This window comes from Choloepus didactylus, chromosome 9, assembly GCF_015220235.1.
Source record: "Choloepus didactylus isolate mChoDid1 chromosome 9, mChoDid1.pri, whole genome shotgun sequence".
NCBI classification, from domain to species: Eukaryota; Metazoa; Chordata; class Mammalia; order Pilosa; family Megalonychidae; genus Choloepus; species Choloepus didactylus.
Genome location: NC_051315.1, coordinates 50,393,157 through 50,412,467, shown reverse-complemented (window position 1 = coordinate 50,412,467; position 19,311 = coordinate 50,393,157). Strand labels below are relative to the sequence as shown.

Here is a 19,311-nt window from a genome sequence, read left to right as displayed (position 1 = left end):
AAGATAATCTTAGGACTACCAAACTGACATGTTCTGGTTTAGTTTGCAATAATATATCAAACTTTTTCCAAGCACCAAAAAAGAAATTAGGTTATCTATAAATTTATGGTTCTTATTTAAAACATTTATTAGGGCCATTAGAAAATATAAAAATTATTGGCTCTAGCTCCAGAAAAATGGAACTTTAAGATGTATAGAGATAAAGAATTGGATGACTTTCTGCCAAAATGATGAGAAACAGTAGAGATAGCCCTGGAGGCTCAACTCCTTCCCTCTTTCAGGAGCTTAGCAGAGAGCTGGACTAAGCCAGCCTCCAGAGAGACAAGACCTTTGACTGACATCAGTCATTATTCTTGGTGCAGATGTTGGATCTCTACTTGCATGCTCCCTAGTCTTATGATCACTTGCCATGTTTATTGTTACTTAAAGAAACTAAGTGTTTTCTAGACCCTCTTCAGCTAACCTATAAATGCAGAGTAGGGGTAGGGCTCGTTTTCACTCATGCCGTGCTCTCTGTACATCAAACCGCTGACCAGAATGGCCCTTCTCTGCTGGGACCTTGACCATGGTACGTACAGAATATCGATGCCCAGCCTATGGGGTGGAATAACTGACTGTCCAGGGGATTGCATGAGCTCTGCTGCTTCTCTGCTTACAAGATGCCCTCCCCTCCACCCCATAAACCCTATGTTCTATTTATACTCTGAGGTGCTGATGGCATGTATCTGTTACCCCTTTGCATGCCAGGAACTAATTCTATTCTCTTTCTCTGCTGTTCTTCAAGGAAAATTTTTCTAGTAAGAACCATTAAATGCATTTTATTACTTGCGTATTATGCTTAATTGCCTTGCCAAGAACTTCTCTTGGCATTACCATTAGAACCAATTCAAGGTGAGTACACAGTGCCACTGGTTTGAAGGTACCCATACCACTTCAAGCATTCGAGCAGAGCTAATCTGCATCCTAGGATGAGACGTGTCTTGCATTATTCCCATATATGGGATGTATGACATACATCACACTAACTTACATGTGCATAATGGGGGCCACGGGCAGGGCATATGTATCCTTTCAGGTGGAAAAGTAACTACTTCTGTAGGAGAGGTTACCTTAATGCACATGGAGGGAGATAAAGGCAAGACATATTCAGTAATCCCATGTGCTACTTAAGTAAAACAAAGATACAAGCAAAATGCAGTTCTTTCCTTGGTTGTTCACCATAAGGTAAGCCTATTTTAGTCAATCAGAATAACGTGTTAAGAAGCCAGGTAGTAGCTTAATAGAGAGTTAAACCAAATAAGCTGAAAAGAACAGTGCTGTCAAGGCTTAGGTTACCTGACAGCAGAAGACTAAGGCTCAAGATTCCATCTAACAGCAAAGAATTGGACCAAAGCTTTGTGAATAATTTTGTGTTTTCCCTCAGATGATTTTCCACTTTTCTCTCAAATTGCTTTCAATAATTATTTTGCACTCTGTGGCTTGTTAGCATGTGTGGGCTTCATACTAGTCATAATTCTATCCAAACAAAAACTCATCACCTCTAAAGATAGCATTTCCAAGCCAGGCTTATCTGAAGAGAAGGGTGGCAGAGCTGCATTCAGTGCCAGAAGGAAGCTGGGTGGGCCCCGGAATCGGGGCTGGACTGCCTGCTGCACCCCAGGCAGCACTGTCAGGAAAGCAAAAAACTGACACTTTCTGGGGAGGAGCAGAGTCAAATCGGGCACTAGTGGTCACAACAACCGCAACCTAGCTTATCTCAATCAAAGAGGAAAAGAGAGAGTGTGAGAGCATAGCACCAACCCAGAATCCACCACTTTTATGTCAGAGGTACCTTCAAATGAGTTCCATTCAGTACTTCATTTACACAGGGTCCATCAAAAATATGCTGAGATCCACAACTTGGTGAAAATGTTATAGGGATGGTGATCAGAGTCTATCCAAGAACATACGATGGGGGTTCACCAATTTGACTAGAGGAATATTCATCATGTGATTTAATGCCAGCTTTTAATTAAGATATCCAAAGCATTTTTCAAATACTAAATAAGTGAAGGAAAGTTAATGCTATCTCTGTAACAGGCAGTAACACTGAGGCTTTGTAAACCAGGAGCTATTAATTAATTCATTCAACAAATACGTATTAAGTGTGATCTAAGAAACGGGTAATCTGCCAGGTACAGGGGTTACAAGGTGAAAAAAAAGATATAAACCCTCAAAAGACAAGAAGGATCCACCTTGAAAATACAAGAGCAGAGGAAATGGTATCTGAGTCAGTCTTATTTGATCCGTGACTACAGAAAGGAAGAAAGTAGGTGGGAAGAAAGAAATGTGGACCAAGAATAAAAGGGAGGAATAAAAAGGATGTTCTGCATGACAATGAGCAAGAAGACTGGCTGGAGCTGAGGGATTATGCTGAGTTGAAGTGGAAAATAATATTGGAGTCAAATTGTGGGAATTGTTTTTAATGAAAAGGATGTTATACAGCAATTTATATCATGAATCTGAATCGTATTCTGCAATAGCATAAAGAACACAATTTAGAAATCATGATACCTTTAAGTATCTTATAGTTTTATTATATCCATTTTTCAGGCAAAGTCTCATACTACGTAGGAGCCCCCAAATAGCTCAAAGTACAAACAACAACAGCAAAGAGCCCATGTTCACAAAGATGCTTAGGGTATTAGAGAGAGAAAATATTCAACAATTTTAGAATTCATAGATTCTTAAGAAATGGAAGAGACTTCAGAAATAAAGTTCAGTGCTCTTATTTTACTCAAGAGAACATAAGAGGTGTCTGATCATCCCCTTCCCCAACTACTAATAGAATATTTAGTGCTGCAAACATTACATAATATATACCTATATATTTGTTAAAAGTACTTTGAGAACTATAAAATGCTGTATTTATAAGAGGGAATTCTTATGATTTCCAACAGATAGAAGAGATAGAAGAGTTCATACATAAAACTACTCACCTAAAGAAAGCTGAAAAGAAAGAAATGTGGGGGTTGGGAGAGTCCATATAGAATCCATATAAACCGATGGACACAACATATATATTTCACCAGAATATTTGATTCAGTGTCTCTACGTGACTTATCTAAGTTATTATAAAATACAGAAATTCTGATAGTAATAGATTTAGAAGATTATACTGTGGAGATAGGGATTTTGTGGTTTTAGGGAAAGTCTTACCTTAAACTTAAGCATGCATCAGAATCACCTGGAGGTCTTGTGAAAACAGAGATTCCTGCCTCTCTCCCACCCTAAGTTTTGATTCAGTAGGTCTGGTGTGGGGACTGAGAATTAGCATTTCTAAAAAGTTTCCGGGTGTTGGCTGATAGCAGCAGCAGTTCTCAGACCACACTTCTACAATCATTGCTTAAAGAAGAATATGCTTGCCCTAATCTAAGATTTAATTGCAAAGGACATTTTGCCTGTGTACTAATTAGGTCATGCTTCCTGAATCCACAACCAATTCTGGTTTTTCTTAGTAAGACATGCTCTGTTATTTAATTGCACTTGCTTTTAGATGGCTTTTATGTTTTCTTGGCCTTTTTCATCTCATGATCGTGCTCTATACAGATCAAAAAGTCCCACTAGCCCCCTTTTTCTTTTCTCCCAGAATGTATGTTATTGACCCCCTCCACACCTCCCCCCCAGTAAACCAAGAGGTGTCAATTCCACAGAGATGAATTTCCAGGATTTCTCTAACCCTGTTCTACCCTGCCCAGAAGCAAACATTCTGCTGGTGTTTTCTAGTTTTAACAGTAGCCCTTTGTCAAATGCGTACTATGTCCTAGAGAATATTTAAGTAGGAAGGAAGGCATGTTGGTACTCTGAGCACATTTGGACATCCAGAATTTGATTCTTCAGTCTTCCCTTTACACAGAGCAATGTGCAAAATGTCAGGGTTCCAATATTCATTTCTACCCTGATTATAATCCTTTCTTTCTAAAAACTGAAGCATATGCGTATGCATATGCATGAAGTACATGAAAATTTGGAACAGAAGCTCTGCGACCTTGGACTGGCCTGTGTAGCTATTTATTCTGCTTAGCTCATTATTGAATTTTAAGGTCAAACTAATGTTTTCTCAATGCCATAGACCAGAAGTGGGCTACTGATAGGAAAACCCTGGAGGATAAAGGTACAAGCTTGTAACTATCATCAAAAGGACAAGAGGTGAGCCTACTTTAAATTCAAGTCTCAGGGAACTGAGACATTTCTACTATTTACCATCTTGCCAGATCACAATCAAAGTTACTCAATTAATTTGAGCAATTTCAGAAATGCAACATTTCTGGAGAACTTGTCTGTTTACCACCTTAATGCACAGTACTCTAGGAAGACTGGGCCATGGTTTAGACATGACAGTAAGAATATCCTTCAGTGGAATCCATAAGACTCAAGAAAATGAAATACTGAGATCTGGATGACCCAGTAGAAAACAAACCAGTGATTTAAGTCTTAGCTTAATCTTTCCTAACACCTCCTACTCTCTATACTGATCATACTCTTTTAATACTAATTCCAAACTAGAAAATGAACATTTTTAAACTTCCTTTTTTCTCTACTATTGTCAGATGGGAGAATTATCTTTCTTTGCCCTGGTCAGAAATACATTTCAACATTCATTTATGGATTATTTCTTCACTACATTAATGCTTCTCTTTTTTCTTCCATTTACTGAGGATCACATGAAAGTACTATCACATCAATCTATTTGAGATTTTAAGGATCTGTAAACCTGCCTAGTTAATGTACTACAAAACATTTTCCCAACTTTTTCTCATACTCAGATCTGAAGAATACAGTAATAAATCTTCCCCAATAAATCTTTAATTTATGTTTGTATCCTCTCTCAAAGCATGAGTTTAGGAAATTGAATAATATTTAGTTACTTCTAAAATTTTTATCCTCATAATCAGAAAACACCAAACACCTATAAAGTACAGTGGGTATGTAATGTAAAAAGGCTAGACCCTCATTACATTAAGGTCTCTGCCTATCTGAGAGTCATGAATTCCAAAATGGACATATGGCACACATACAGATAAACACTGTACATATACAGTTACGTGAGTGGTTCTGGGCAATGGAAACAGCAAATTCTATTAAATTTTATGATTACCATCAACTTTGTTCTCTCCTGTGTGTTTTCATTTTACAAGGTCCTAAGAAGGTCAAGAATGTTCCATGGTATGAAGGGAATAGGAGGGAGTGGTACACGGCCAAAGAGAACGCTCATGGAAGGAATGATTGTATGCTCCTAGCTTATCGCAACAGAGGCAGTGAAGACATTTGACTGGAAACCAAAGCAATGAGTGTTATATTCAAAATCATTTTCTTTGGAAATTAAACCTCCTTGGAAATTGTTTTCAATCTGATTGTTTTTAATTTCTTTAAGTCTGGATAATTTAAGGTTTAGAATTTTTATATTCTGGTCTCCATCTTATTCAATTTGGGCCAAATTCTGTCATATATCTTTTAATAGTATCTGAGGACAAAAGCAAACATTTACTAAAACTAAAAAGTTTCATTAAACTTCCTCACGTAAGGTCTTTGTTCACTCTCTCTGAAAAAGTTTCATTAAAAAGAGTCTATCAAAATATCCTAGTTATAGCCTTAGTTATAGCCTTTTTTTTTTAAATCTCAAATTTAAATAAGAGTATATCAAACAGAATAAAAAACGATGACAACACTATACAATGATGCTTTTTAGTGTTACATCAATATTACTACAAGTATGATTTTAAGCATGCCTTCTATATCATTTGGGAAAAGTGAAATATTCATACAAAATTAAAATACATCATGATGAATGTGAGAATCCATTGTCAGTGATGGGCCACCACAGGAAAATAAAAGAATTGCCAGACAATTGCACATTTAGCAGCCATATTTCTAGAAACACCTGAGCCGAAACCTCATTAGACCTTGTGGTTTAATCTGGCCTCACTCAATGATTGAGCAAAACCTGAAACTTTTGAAATGCTTACAAATGAATTTCCCAAGGAAAGAGGAATAGATCCATGGTTTGAGAACATACTCTTTAGATAGGCCTCTGTACATTTACCAAGCACCTTGTAGAAGAAGGAAAAATGGAACATGCATAATTCTACCCAAATATTTCATTCACCTAGAAATTGTATTTCTATTTTTTATAATCTACAGGAGCAACCATTCTGCTGAATGCTGTACAGATCATTTTTTTTTTCATTCATAGGTTTTGTAGTTTTTATATAATATTATTTATTCATGTATTTTTATTACTAAGCCATAAAATAGACCCAGACTTACACACAAACTTTAAAAACTTAAAGCAAATTGTTTTAACATATGAATCAAGGCAGATGAGTAATTTGTGAAAGTAATTAAACTCCTAAAGTTTCTTAACAATATTTACTCAATCCTAAATCACTCTGAAAGCAAATCAGATCAACATTTCTTCCTCTCAAGTATTTCATCTATTTCAAGGATGATTAATTTTTCACTGGAATTTTTTCATTAAAACTTTGTTCCTTAGAAAAATACAAACAGTAATAATGTCTCCTTTTTTCTCACATATTCAACCAAAAGGCAATCATTGCACGGCCACAATTTGGAAATAAACATTAGTAAGTTTCTGCCATCCACCGGGCAGACATGAGGAAACAATTCCAACAAAATATGCAAATACTTTGTACTTAATTAACCTCAAACAATCAGAAAAATAAGCCTTACAATTCAAAGGGTAATTAAGTACAAGTATTTGCATATTTCCTTGGGGTTTGATTTCCTCATGTAAGGTCTCTGTTCACTGTCTCTGAGAAAGTTCCACCTTTATGATTTTCAACATTAAACTCTCAAACTAGCCCACCTGTAGCTGTTACCAATCACAAACTATCTAAAGATAAAACACAGTAATTTAGTTTTGCAAAGAGGTATTACTGTGCAAGAGTCTATCTTTAGTTTTTTAAAAAATAAGATATTGATTTTGCTGACTTACTTCTTTTTCAGCATCTTCTAGTTTCTTTTTCTTACTCTCAGGCATTAAATCATCCAACCAGCTGAGTTCCCTTTTGGTAAATAACAAGTCCATCAACTTTCTTACAAATACCAGAGCTAACACCTGAAACAAACAGTAAAATCGTTTAAAACAGAGGAAAAATAGAAATGGGAGATGTAGTGGTTTCTTTTTTTTTTGGGGGGGGGGGGTGTTGGGTAGAAACAAGTTAATTTAGATTAGGGCTGAAATTAAAGTGAATATTGAAGATACATGTGTATAAAACATATTATCTGGAATTCTGTGTCCTTCATTTCCTTTTCTCATCACATCCTTAGAATAATGGCCATGATTTTAGTCATTAAAGGAATCATTTAAAGAAGCTTTATAAAAAAAATATAAAATATTTTTGAATGTTTCCTTAAATTAATGCAATTAATATTTTGCATTATTTGAAATGAAAAAAACAGACCATTTTTATCTATGCTGGTAATATTTTTACTTATTTATTATCTTTCAAATTAATGATTTTTTTGCAGTATTTGAAATCTGAAACATGGAATGAAATTTAAAAATTTTTTAAAAATTCTCTAATGTTTCAGATTAGCTGTTATATCTTTAATGTTGAATTTCAAAAGTCTACATTTTTCCATCCAACTTCAATTAATTCCAACTACCAACAATATTCAAAATGAGAGAGACAAAACTAATATGAATCACCGAAATTCACAGATAACCTAAAACCCCTTAAACACTTGTTTTGGTTACTTGTTTAAACACTTGTTTTGGTTACTAAAGTTTATATCAGAGCTTCTAATAATTGTTCAATATGATTCTACTGTTCCAATTTCAGTTTATGTGTTTACAAAGAGAGCAGAAAATCAGAGGAAGAGAAAAAGAGTTGACTAAGATGTTTCATACCATCATGGGAAAGACAATAGCAGCTCTTGAAACTTTTATTATCCACAAAAGGCCAAGGCAACTCATCTGAATAACTGTGAAGAGATGAACTTTTCGCAATGGTACGTGCCTTAGATATATAAAATCTGGTTGATGTTTTGCAGGCATCCAGAAAAGCCTTATTCTATCAAAGAGCTGCAAGATAAATAGACCGAATTACTTTTAAGAGTAATACAACAATGAAAGTAGGATAAGTAGATGCTTACTGTGGTAAAAAAAAAAAAAATTAAGTTCACATGACATATCCTGATCACACCCAGGCTGACAGTCACAGATTAGGACAACGGGATTGTTTAATAATATCACACATTTTCTTAAATGTGGAAAGAGGTGATAATTTGGAAGAACTTAAAAACGATTAAATCCAATGCTAAATGTTGCTAGGAGAGTAGAACCTTGAGGGAGAAAACATGATCATCATCCTTTTTCACTGTCACATCATAATCTCTTCCTTTATCTGCCTCTTACGTATTGGGGCTTCCTGGACTCCCATTCTCTGGCCTCTTCTCTCCCAAAATAGCTCATCCACACCCACGACTTCCACTTTCATATGCCAGCTACTCAGCTCTCTCTCAGTTCTGAGTTCTAGACCTAGCTGCTGTTTTGACCTTTTTATTTTGACTCAACTGCTTGTTTTGTCCTTGCCACTTTGATCCCCAACAGGCTTTGGATGCCATCTTTACATACACAAACATCTTAGCCATTCACATTTAACCTAGATGAATTTTTATTAAGAAAGTATTTTCCCGGACAAACTTTGTTAACTCAATTTAATTTCTTGATCAATTTCCTGTACTGTACTGTCAATCATCCATATTTTTCAACTGTATTTTATTGTATTTGCATCAATGTTATTTGTTTAAATTTTACCATAAAGATAATTTATTTTGGATCTTATGATATACTGTCAGAGCTTTGACTGTAAGGCCATTTTCATTCACCACACCAAATTTTCTCAATTTGAATTTTATGGATTAAATTTTCACAAGAAGTTTTAATTCTATCACATTTTACTTACCAGCAAATTGTACCACGTTAGTTTTATTTTACGTGGATCATTTGTTTAATTTTTCTCGAGCCAATTTTTTTCAGTTTTCAGTGTTTCTGACAATAAGTGACTATTTAGAAAATGGTGATTTCAGTCACTGTTCTATTTTATGAAATCTCTAGAGTAATATCCATTATACATTTTTAAAAAGAGTTATATTTTATTTCCTAGCTAATCTATGAGAAAACTGTGAGCAATTCTCATCTCCAAATCTACCCTAAAATGCAGGGGAACAAATTTCCTTCTGCGTGCTCAGTCTTACATATTGGTATGACCTTTTTTGGCTCAGTCCTCTAAATTAGAATCATTCATATGTTAGTCTATCCACTTCTTCTTCAATTATTCCTATTCTTTTGTATCTTCCAAACTCATTTATTGGAAACTTTCTACACAGAGGAATGAATGAATTTGTCCTTGGTTCATCCCTCACCATATTGTCCATATATATGTCCTCAAATAGTCTCATTTCTATCTCCAAAATATCTCTTAAAAGTAGAAGTCATTAAATAAACAAATATAATTGGGTGCAGGGTGGAAGTGGCAACAGGGAAGAAATAAAGCAAAATTCCCTGGCTTACAACTGCATATTTTAGTTTCTATAGAACTAATTTTTCTCAGCCACCATTTCTCCATTTGTGGAGCTGTTATTGCATAAGTGTACTTCAGTGTGTGGGTGCTTCAATTGTTATTGTTTAAATGGCACATTTGCTTTACTTTGGATTCCTGAAGTGTTGCAATGAATATAGATGTGGTTATATATCTGAATACAGAAACAGAATTCATGAGAACACTGTGATCTGTTTTTTTCTGCCATGTTTCACAGTAGGAAGCCTAGATAATAAGTTTCTTAGTATGGTCAAATAACCAGGTAACAGATTCTTCTAACATATAGGACAACAAATTAACATGCTCCTTGAACTGCTGATGTTCAGCAATGTTAATTATTACTACTCAAGTGATAATAATCATGAGAAATGTATTCTGAGTTTTGATCTGGATTTTATACTGTCCTAATATCAATATCCCATTTCTTTACCCAGTTAGACATAATTCCAAACAGGAATTTCAACTCCTGAGCTTAGGGTTCACTTTACTTTTCACTATCCCTGTTCTCAGTGTGAAACCCTGCTTCTCAACACGTAACCCTGCTTGCTGTTTCATTTGTTGGTATTTAAAACTCATTATACTTATCTCTTGATAATGTTTTCCTCAATTTTCATTTGAAAGATTCACACCCCAAATAATTCCAAAACTTGACATTTTTGTTTAGTTCTAAATCTCATGGGTATAAAATCATGTGAGTGGAATTAGGGGGAAAAATCTGTTGAAACCTATCAAAATGATTTTACTTTGTTTCTTAAACTTCTGGTGCTGTATTTATGTGAGCCTGGGGCCTAATAATAAATACTTTTCACTTAGAAATGAAATTAGGACTTGTGGAACTTTTGCCAACGGCATAAAAAACAGCAAAACAAATAAACAAAACCTCTTCAGCACTCTTCCCTATCTGCTTTACCAAACCAATTTTACTAAAATAAATTTTTCTTCCATGAAATTTAATTTGAGTAAATTAAATCTAATTTGAATAAAAATTAAATATATAACACCTGTCAACCATCTCCCTCTCCCAAATTAATTTTACCCGATGTCAGGAGGAAGAGTCCAACTATTTACTTTGGGTGTTCAGTGATCTTACAATGACTTCATATTGAATTTGTGCCTCAGTTCTGACACCTAGCAGTGTCCTAAGGCCTGTGCTCTTTTTCTTTTCCCGAAGTCAGACTGTAAAGAGATACCATGCTGCCTGTCCCTCAGGCAGGTGACTTTCCTCTTAGATGTCTTTGAACAGCAACAAAGTCTAGCTGTGAGCATAGAAAAAGCTGTATCTTATAATTTCCTCTAGAAAACAAAAAATAAATGATATTTTATAATAAATAAGCCTCAAAATCTAAGAAAATTTAAGTGTTTGGCTAAGTGATACTAATTAGTAAAGCAAAATTATCCAAAGGCAAATTTAAGAAGTCTGTATGAGTTTCCCAAAGCTCCCATAACAGAGAACAGCAACTTCACCACTTTAAAGAACAGAAATGTATTCTCTCACAGTAGTAGAAAAGTCAGAAATCAAGGCGCTACCGAGGCCAGGCTCCCTAGAAAATGCAAGGCCAGGGGAGAACCCTCTCTTGCCAACTCCAGCTCCTGGTGGCTCTGGCATTCCTTGCTTTAGGGCAGCATAAATCCAACCTCTGCCTCCGTCTTCACAGGGCCTCCTTCCCTGTGTCCTCTCCTCTTCTCAAAAGGATGCCCGTTATTGGATTTAGGGCCTCCCCTAAATTCAGATGATCCCATCTTAAGATCCTCAACTCATTACAAAGACCCTATTTCCAAATAAGATTACATTCTGAGGGTCGGAATGGAAGTGAGAAAAAAATTTGGGGGGGTGGGTGGGTAGGAGGAGGGAAACAATTTAACCTACTACAAGTATCATAAAAGAAATAAGCAGGAAGAATTTGCCAGCAGCCTCTATAAAGTTTTAGAATACACCTGTGGTGGTTTTAAAATGTGTCCACAAATTCTTTGATACTCTCCTTTTCAAGAGATGGAGTCTAATTTCTCTCCCTTGAGTACAAGCTGAACTTAGTGACATGTTTCCAACAAAGAGAAAAAAGTGGAAATGACAGTGTGGGGCTACACAGATTAAGCCAAAAGGCACTGTGACTTCATCCTCACTCTCTTTCTGGTATTGTATACCCCAGAGGAAATTAGCTTCCAGGCTATAAGGACACTTAAATATGCTATGGAGAGGCCCACGTGGCAAGAACTGATGGCTACACCACAATAACCAGAGAGGAGCTGAGGTTTCCTGCCCACAGCCATGGGCCCGTGAGGAAGCTATCTTGGAATAAGATTCTCTGGTCCTAGTCAAGCGTTCAGATGACTACAACCCCTGACAGCAGCTGAGAGCAACCTCATGACACACCTTGAGCCAGAGCTACCTGGCTAAGCTGTTTCCAAAATCATGACCCACAGCAACTGTGAGATGACAAGTATTTGTTGTTTCAAGCCAAGTTTTGAAGTTAAGTTTATGTTTTGGAGTAATCTGTTTTACAGCAATAGAAAACTAATATAACATCTATTTTTAATCTACACTTACTTAAACAATGCATAAGTTACACTTTGAAACTGCTTTATCCCATAGCTTTATTTTTAGTTTAATTAAAAAATAATTCTATACATACAATTATAATAGAAAAACAAACAAAAGAAAACTCATCACCCAGAATCTCACTATCTTGACAAATTGTTTTCAGTTTTCCACCTTCCCTTCTCATCCAGTCCATATCCATAGCTTTATAAACCTATGGAAGGTACAACTTGTTTTCCTGCTTTTTCACTTTGTATTATATCATGAGACTTCTCACCATATGGCTTTTATCGTCTTCATAACCATCAATTTTAAGAGAATGTACTATAGAGGACTTCATTATTTTACTCCTGTTGGATAATTGTGTTGTTTCCAAAACTTGACAGTATATATTAAAATGAACATCTCTGTATATAAAGCTTTTTCTACTCTCATGGATAGATGCCCACAAACATGATTATAGTATCAAAAATCATAAGTATGTGAAATGTACTGTTATCAATTTTCAAAAAGGGCTGTAGAAATCCAAACCTTATGCAGGTTTAATATATTTATGGTAAACAAAAATACCTCAAGGTTGTGAACCTTTGATGCTGGAGAGAACCCTCCTTCAAACTTCTAAATGTTGGTAAATCCGACCAGTTTGGAGAAATTTAATTGTGGTCTGAAAGCTGATCGCTCAGATGATGTCATTTTCTTAGCTGTCACATGACTTAGCATCGACAGACCTTAAGACAAGTCATCAAAGATGTGCCCGTATTACTGTAAGCAAGTTACCTGAATTCCCTTTAGAGATGAAGCACCCATATAAAGAAACACTCCATATAGCACTGGCATGGGAATAAACTGTAAAAGAATAATTAGGAAAAGGCACAAATTATTTTCAAATATAAAATTGTAATGGCTATTTTACACTTACCAAGACAAAAACAGAAATGAAAATAATACATTTTAGAAGCTACATATGGCAGAGCCAGGAGTGATGGGTTTAAATCCCAGCTCTAGCATTTTTAGGTATATAACCTTAGGTAAATTACTCAAGCTCTCTGTGCCTAAGTTTCCCAGTCTCTGAAAAGGGCTGCTAATAATAGGGTTGCTTTAAGTATTAAATAGGTCAAAACCTATAAAAAAACATATTCATACATAGTAAGCAATAAACATTAACTATTATTATTATGCCATTTTAGAGACAATTTGGATTTTGTTTCACGATAGTGAAATATTTAGATTAAAGGTAAAGAGTGAAAGTAACATTTAGATGTTGTTCCTACTTTATGCCAAATATTTGTAAACATGTGGGTTGTTGAATTTTTCTCTTTTCAACGGAATAGCTCAGCATCACCCTATCTCTGTAAGATAATTACTTATATAATATAGAAATTAACTCTTGTAAATGTACTTATGATTAAATTATTTAATTAGAAACTTCAAATTACAGACAACATAAATGAGTTATAATTTAAATGCAATTAACACACCTTGGAAATATGCGCCAAAATTACATGACAGGATAATTACACTCTAATCACCTTCGAAATGGATTTGATTATTGTAATTGTGAAGAATAAGAATATGCAATGATGGTATCCATGTAAAGTACATATGTACCACAGACAGGACCATGTTCTCTGCATTCCCATCTTACACTAAGTTATGCTCACTGCAAATATATATGATCACTAACAACAACAAAAAAATACTTTATTTTGCAAAAGCCTGCAGTGAACTTAGGTCACAAATAATGAGTGACTAATTCCTGCAGCTTCACCATTGTTTTAAAATCAGGAAAATTTACACATGTAAATTTTACTTTGCCAAACTCGATTTTAATATACTTAAAGATTCTAAAATATAGAACATAATTTCCTCCCTTAGGTTAAAAAGAATTATATAAACATGGTTAAAAAATATATATCACTTTCATCATGTGCCACACAACATTTGCAAATCTATAGCTTAGATTCAAATGAAATCCCTTACACAATGATAAATATACTCTGCCTTCTTTCAAATTTATAAAGGCAAATTTCATTACCTTTAGAATACTGGTCATAAAGACGGATGAACCCATAAGAACAAAAATCATAAGACCAGTAACCCTTTGCTCCCGAATACCAAGAAATTTGGGTTGTTCTCCTGGTGCTGAACATTCTGATTCCAGTTTTAGGCTGTTGACATGTGTGATAGAGAGGACAGTGGCAGCCACAAACCACGGCAGGCCCATGATGGAGCACACCCCAAGCATGACAGCCACCATTAACAGATCCAGGTGGTAACCACAACCTTTCTGTTAAAAAGAGAAAGAAAAGAGTATTCTCATAGGACCTCAATTTAGCAGAGAGAAATGACAGCCCCATCATGGAGCAGTAAGAATAGAAAAGAGATACTACCTTGAGTCTTAAACAACTGGATCAAAACGCAACATAAAATAAAGATTCGAAGGTAATAGTCTCAAAAGATATAATGCACTTAAAAAGAAGTTGCAGAAGCAGATGTTCCTATTACAATTACGATGATAGTGACTTCTATATACTTTTAGAGGTTTTATTGTATTTCTGAGTTAATGTTACATTCACTTCAAATCTCTCTCTATTGAATAAGTACTTATCAAATAGAGTCACTTGCCATAATTTCCTTAAATGGGCAAATTAAGTCACAATTCATTAATATATCCACTGATTCATCATTAACTCATGCAAAAAATACTGAGCATCAACCATATTATCAGGCATTAGGCAGAAAACTAAGATAAGTAAGGAACAGTATCAACAGCAGAGCTAAGGATGGTTTTATTTTGAATAGAAACCATTGTGTTGGCAATGCCCAAGAAGCCCTTCGTATGAGATCCTCTGAAGATAAACTATTCTTAATCATTCAGTCTCCAATTCCCTCTTTTGTCTCAAAGGCTGACTGTTGGAAATAAAATATTATAGAGAGTAAGTTCCCTTTTACATACTCACTTTTTATCTCAATATAGTACTAGCTTGTTTTCACTTGCTACAGTTTCAGCACTAGAAAAATCTGGTTTCTCCTTTAAATGGTTGTTCCGTGTTTTCTTTCTCTTTTGTAATCCTATTCCACGATTGCTGACCTCCAGGTGCTGCAAACTTAACATGTTTCCTAGGATCAGGCAGGAAATGTAAATGAAAAAAAAGGGGTGCCGTGCAACAAGTAGAGATGTGGAGAATGGAGACTGGACTCTTTTGGACAGGGTGATTAAGGAAGGCAATCGAAGATGGGAGATAGCCACAAAAGGACCTCTTCTTCCTGTATTTGTCACCAGTTCAGTGGCACCCTTCTTTGGGTCAGCTTGGCTGGCGCAGTGCCACAGTTTATCAAAACGCCTAAACTCAGTTTCCCTGATGAATATGACTATGGTAACTTTTCTTTCCAAGTAACTTAGGGAAGATTTTTATTACTGAGAACTGGGGAATGAAAAGGAGAAACATCCCGGAGTCAGCAAAACCAAAAGACTTAAGAAGAACCTTCACCAAGGGCATAATATGCTTTCCCTTACTCTGTTCCAAAACATTTTGGAAGATGAAGTTCCATAGAATAGAAGTCAAACGTTGGTCCCTTTTTAGGACTAGTCCTAAGGAGTCAGGGGAGTGCTCTACCCTTAAGATGCTAGAGTGAGAAGCATAAAAACAATGAAGGACCTAACTACTCACGAACCTGCCTCTGAGGGAATACAGTATGAATGGTGACTCCTGGAGTTGTTTTGCAAAGCTGTGGTTCTGCTAGGACACAATGGAAGCTATACGAGGTGATGGTAGCCACAAAATGAACATCAGAGGAGGGCAGAGGGCAGGGGAACTTGAGAGTCACATTCATGCTCTTAGCACAGCCTGGATTTTCCCAGGGTCCATGTTCACTGTGGCTTAACAAAACGAGGAAGACCCTCATGTTAGTGGATTCCTGTACCTCTCATTTAGTAAAGAGTGGGATCCCAAATTGCAGAAAGTGGGCAAAATAATGATTTCAGAGGGAATAATTTCCTTTCCTAAATTAGAGAAGATAGCTGTGGGTAGTACAAATAAACAATAAAAACAAAAAATACCATTTCCCCCTGATCATGTTGTACAACAATGGGAGCATCTTGATTTAATGTGAATCAAAGAAAATAAAGCAGTTCTGGTACTTCCACTAATTAATCAGCATCATTCTTCTTGCCTTTCATTTAAAATGCTTTAAAAACTTGGACTTTGTAACTAAATTAGTAGCTGATAGGCATGCCAGCCAAAGGGAAGTATCCCTTTGTCAGAGAGAGAACTCTGCACCTTCTAACATATTTCTGTACATTTTTTTCTCAAATAAAGACAGAACTGGAGCTTTTATTCTCACATTCATCCATGAATCATGGAATATGGACATATGGGAAGAAAGGGGAGCATAGCAACAGGTGATGCTACACCAGACCCCACTAAAACCAACATGCAGCAAGACAAGAGGCCAGCCAAGAGGACCATCTGATACCCAGATGCCACTGCTGAAAAAATCCATTTCAAAGCTTGGCAGCAATTTCCTGCATCTGTCAAGTTAACCACATAAAAGACTATAGATTGACATGAAGAACCAGGCTGACAAAGAGGGCAAAAAAGAACATATCAAATGCCATAATCATCAAGAGAATGCGGTGCCAAATGAATGCTGCAAATGCATTCATTTGCTCAAGTGATCTGGGATTGTATTGCTGTTTATTAAAAAATGATGTCAAAAGAAGCCTGAACTGTCTACAGAAACATGTAGAAAAGCCCATAGTTGGATTTTAACAGAAACTTTTTCCTTGTAAGATAATATTTTTCTTTATTCCCACTTTTAGAGACTGTGCTTTAAAAAACACAAATAGATACTTTAATGCATTTCAAAGGGATGCAGTTATTCTATACATATCCCATTTCTCTAGAGAAGAAACAAAAAAAAATGCTAGAGAGTATGGTATATCGCTGTATCTTCATCTATAGATCTGTATATGTTACATGATACTTTAGCATTCTAAAATTTTTACTTTTGAAGCTTTTATCATTCTTGAGATACCTAAAGGTTCATAAGGTGCAGTGAGTTGGAGTTTTATTAAATTTGAGCCCCTTCCTTCTGAGGCTGGGGTACAGGAATTAGTCAGTAGGCCAGTGAGTAGGGTCCTGCCTCTGCAGTGCAACACGGCTTTATTGTATATATAGTAACATTCATGAATGATAAACAAAACAAAACAAAACACATTTTAATTGGCATAAAAAGCACCTCCTAAAAGAAATCAACTACTGGTTCTGGTAATGGAGGTGAAAAAAAGTGAAAAGATCTAAAATATGAATTTAGGAGAAATAATGAAATGGTGAATTCCGAGGTGACCTGGTATATGGATATAGATTTAGATGCATGATGGTGTATCTACTAGGCGCTTGATAGAGAAACTACAAAACATGATTAAATAAATCATTTCAGGGAATGCTCCAACCAAGGCAAAAATGATTTTCAAGTGGGGGAAAAATGCAGTAAAAACTGAAAACATTGTTGACTTGTGATCTGGGGATACACACAAGAAACACATGTCTCATGGTGGAAATGTGGTTCAAGTCAAAGTCAGGAGCCTCACAAGCATTTCAGTGAAGCAACAGGTGGGGATAACAGCTACGGAGCAGACTCACTCTGAGTAAAGAATGTTCTGAGAAGGTGATTTTGTTGATGTTTTTGCTAATAGGAAAATCAGCATCAGTAGACTGCACTATTTGGAAGCTTAGAGAAGACAAGAGTTATAGGGCAAAAATATGTGTTCAGTATAGATAAAATATGTCTTTACTGGAAGGAACTTCCTTTGAAAATATACAAAGCCAAGGAGAAGGATGGAGCATCAAGATTTGTAGTAGCCTAGGGCAGACTGAGTCTTCTACTCTGTGGTAATATAGCAGAGTTTATGATTCAGCTGGATTTACTATATTATTTATGAAACCCACAGCATTAAGGGACAAAAATGTAAACCTTTTTGACTACACAGTGATTTATTTGTACAATGAAAAAATTTAGCAATATAGTCTCAAGTTTATTTCAGCAAGAAAAATATTAAATGCTTTATTTTAGTTCTGCATTCAACTCTAGAAATTACTAAATACAAATGCAAGTCCATGAAAGGATCATTTGAGTGCTTTACTATATTTCAGTTTTTCTGCACTATTTGTGAAGGGATAAATATCATATATTTGCTGCTTTGGAGCTTTGGACAGTGCATACTATAGGCTCATAAAGAACAAGGAGTGATGCTGTGTGACTTACAAGGTTGAAAGACCTGGAAAGAGGAAGGAGACAGAAAAACCAAAAAGATATCACCCTCAGCCAATCTTCACATACTTCCTCATTGTGTTTTAATATGATTCCATTAATATTTGGAAAAAAAAATATTTCCTGATTTAGTTTAACTGATAGACTTGACAGGATTTTTCAGTGAAATCAATGGGATTTCTGCCTAATTATAAAGGGTAAAAATATACTTTCTTTAAAAGATAAACAGTGATCAAATGGCTTATTTTCTTCCTAAAACAGGAATCTTTTCTTCCATTTTTAAAATATATGCCATACAATGAAATATATGGAGCCATTAAAAATGATAATGCAGGTTTATATTGTTGACATGGAATGATTGCATGATAATGCTCTTACATGGAAAAAAAATTACAGGCAACATATGTATAAGAAAATATACTGGGGTATATATCAAAATGTTAACAATGTTATCGTTAGGTAATGAAATCAGTGTTTTCCAAATTTTTCTTTTAACTTTTTAAAACCAAAGTCATCTATTAATTTATAATGAGAAAAAGAGACGTTTTTGGTTTTAAAAAATAAGCTGGTGTCTAGGAAAAATGTTTTCTCACTTCTTAGAAAGTAGCAGGATAAACAATATTCAACAGAAACTGTTTGAACTTGTTTTATAGATCTATTTAAATGACTATGTAATTTTACTAATAATAAAAGTTGTGATATTATATGCTTTTTCAGAACAGTTATAAGGCTAATATTTTCAAAGCAAGTAACATTTTTGACTGCTGATATTAAATAACCGGGCTGTTAAACTTGGGAATCTGAATTACTTGTTTTGCAGTCTGTAGATAATACAGCCTCCAATTCTGAAGTCTAATTCAGTGGTATTTTGGAATCAGCTTGTATTGGCTTGTGAGA

General features: G+C 35.3%; 1 protein-coding gene across 8 annotated transcripts in view; it reads right to left on the bottom strand.

Annotated features, from left to right (window-relative positions):
- Positions 1-19,311, bottom strand: part of SLC4A10 (solute carrier family 4 member 10) — a 385,140-nt gene that overhangs the window by 14,748 nt on the left and 351,081 nt on the right. For all 8 annotated transcript variants that reach the window (XM_037848895.1, XM_037848892.1, XM_037848897.1 and 5 more), the window contains 4 exons: positions 14,177-14,428; positions 12,919-12,987; positions 7,913-8,086; positions 6,995-7,117 (listed from right to left, as the gene is read on the bottom strand). In XM_037848895.1, the coding sequence (XP_037704823.1) occupies positions 6,995-7,117; positions 7,913-8,086; positions 12,919-12,987; positions 14,177-14,428 (618 nt within the window). The remainder of the gene's footprint in view (positions 1-6,994; positions 7,118-7,912; positions 8,087-12,918; positions 12,988-14,176; positions 14,429-19,311) is intronic.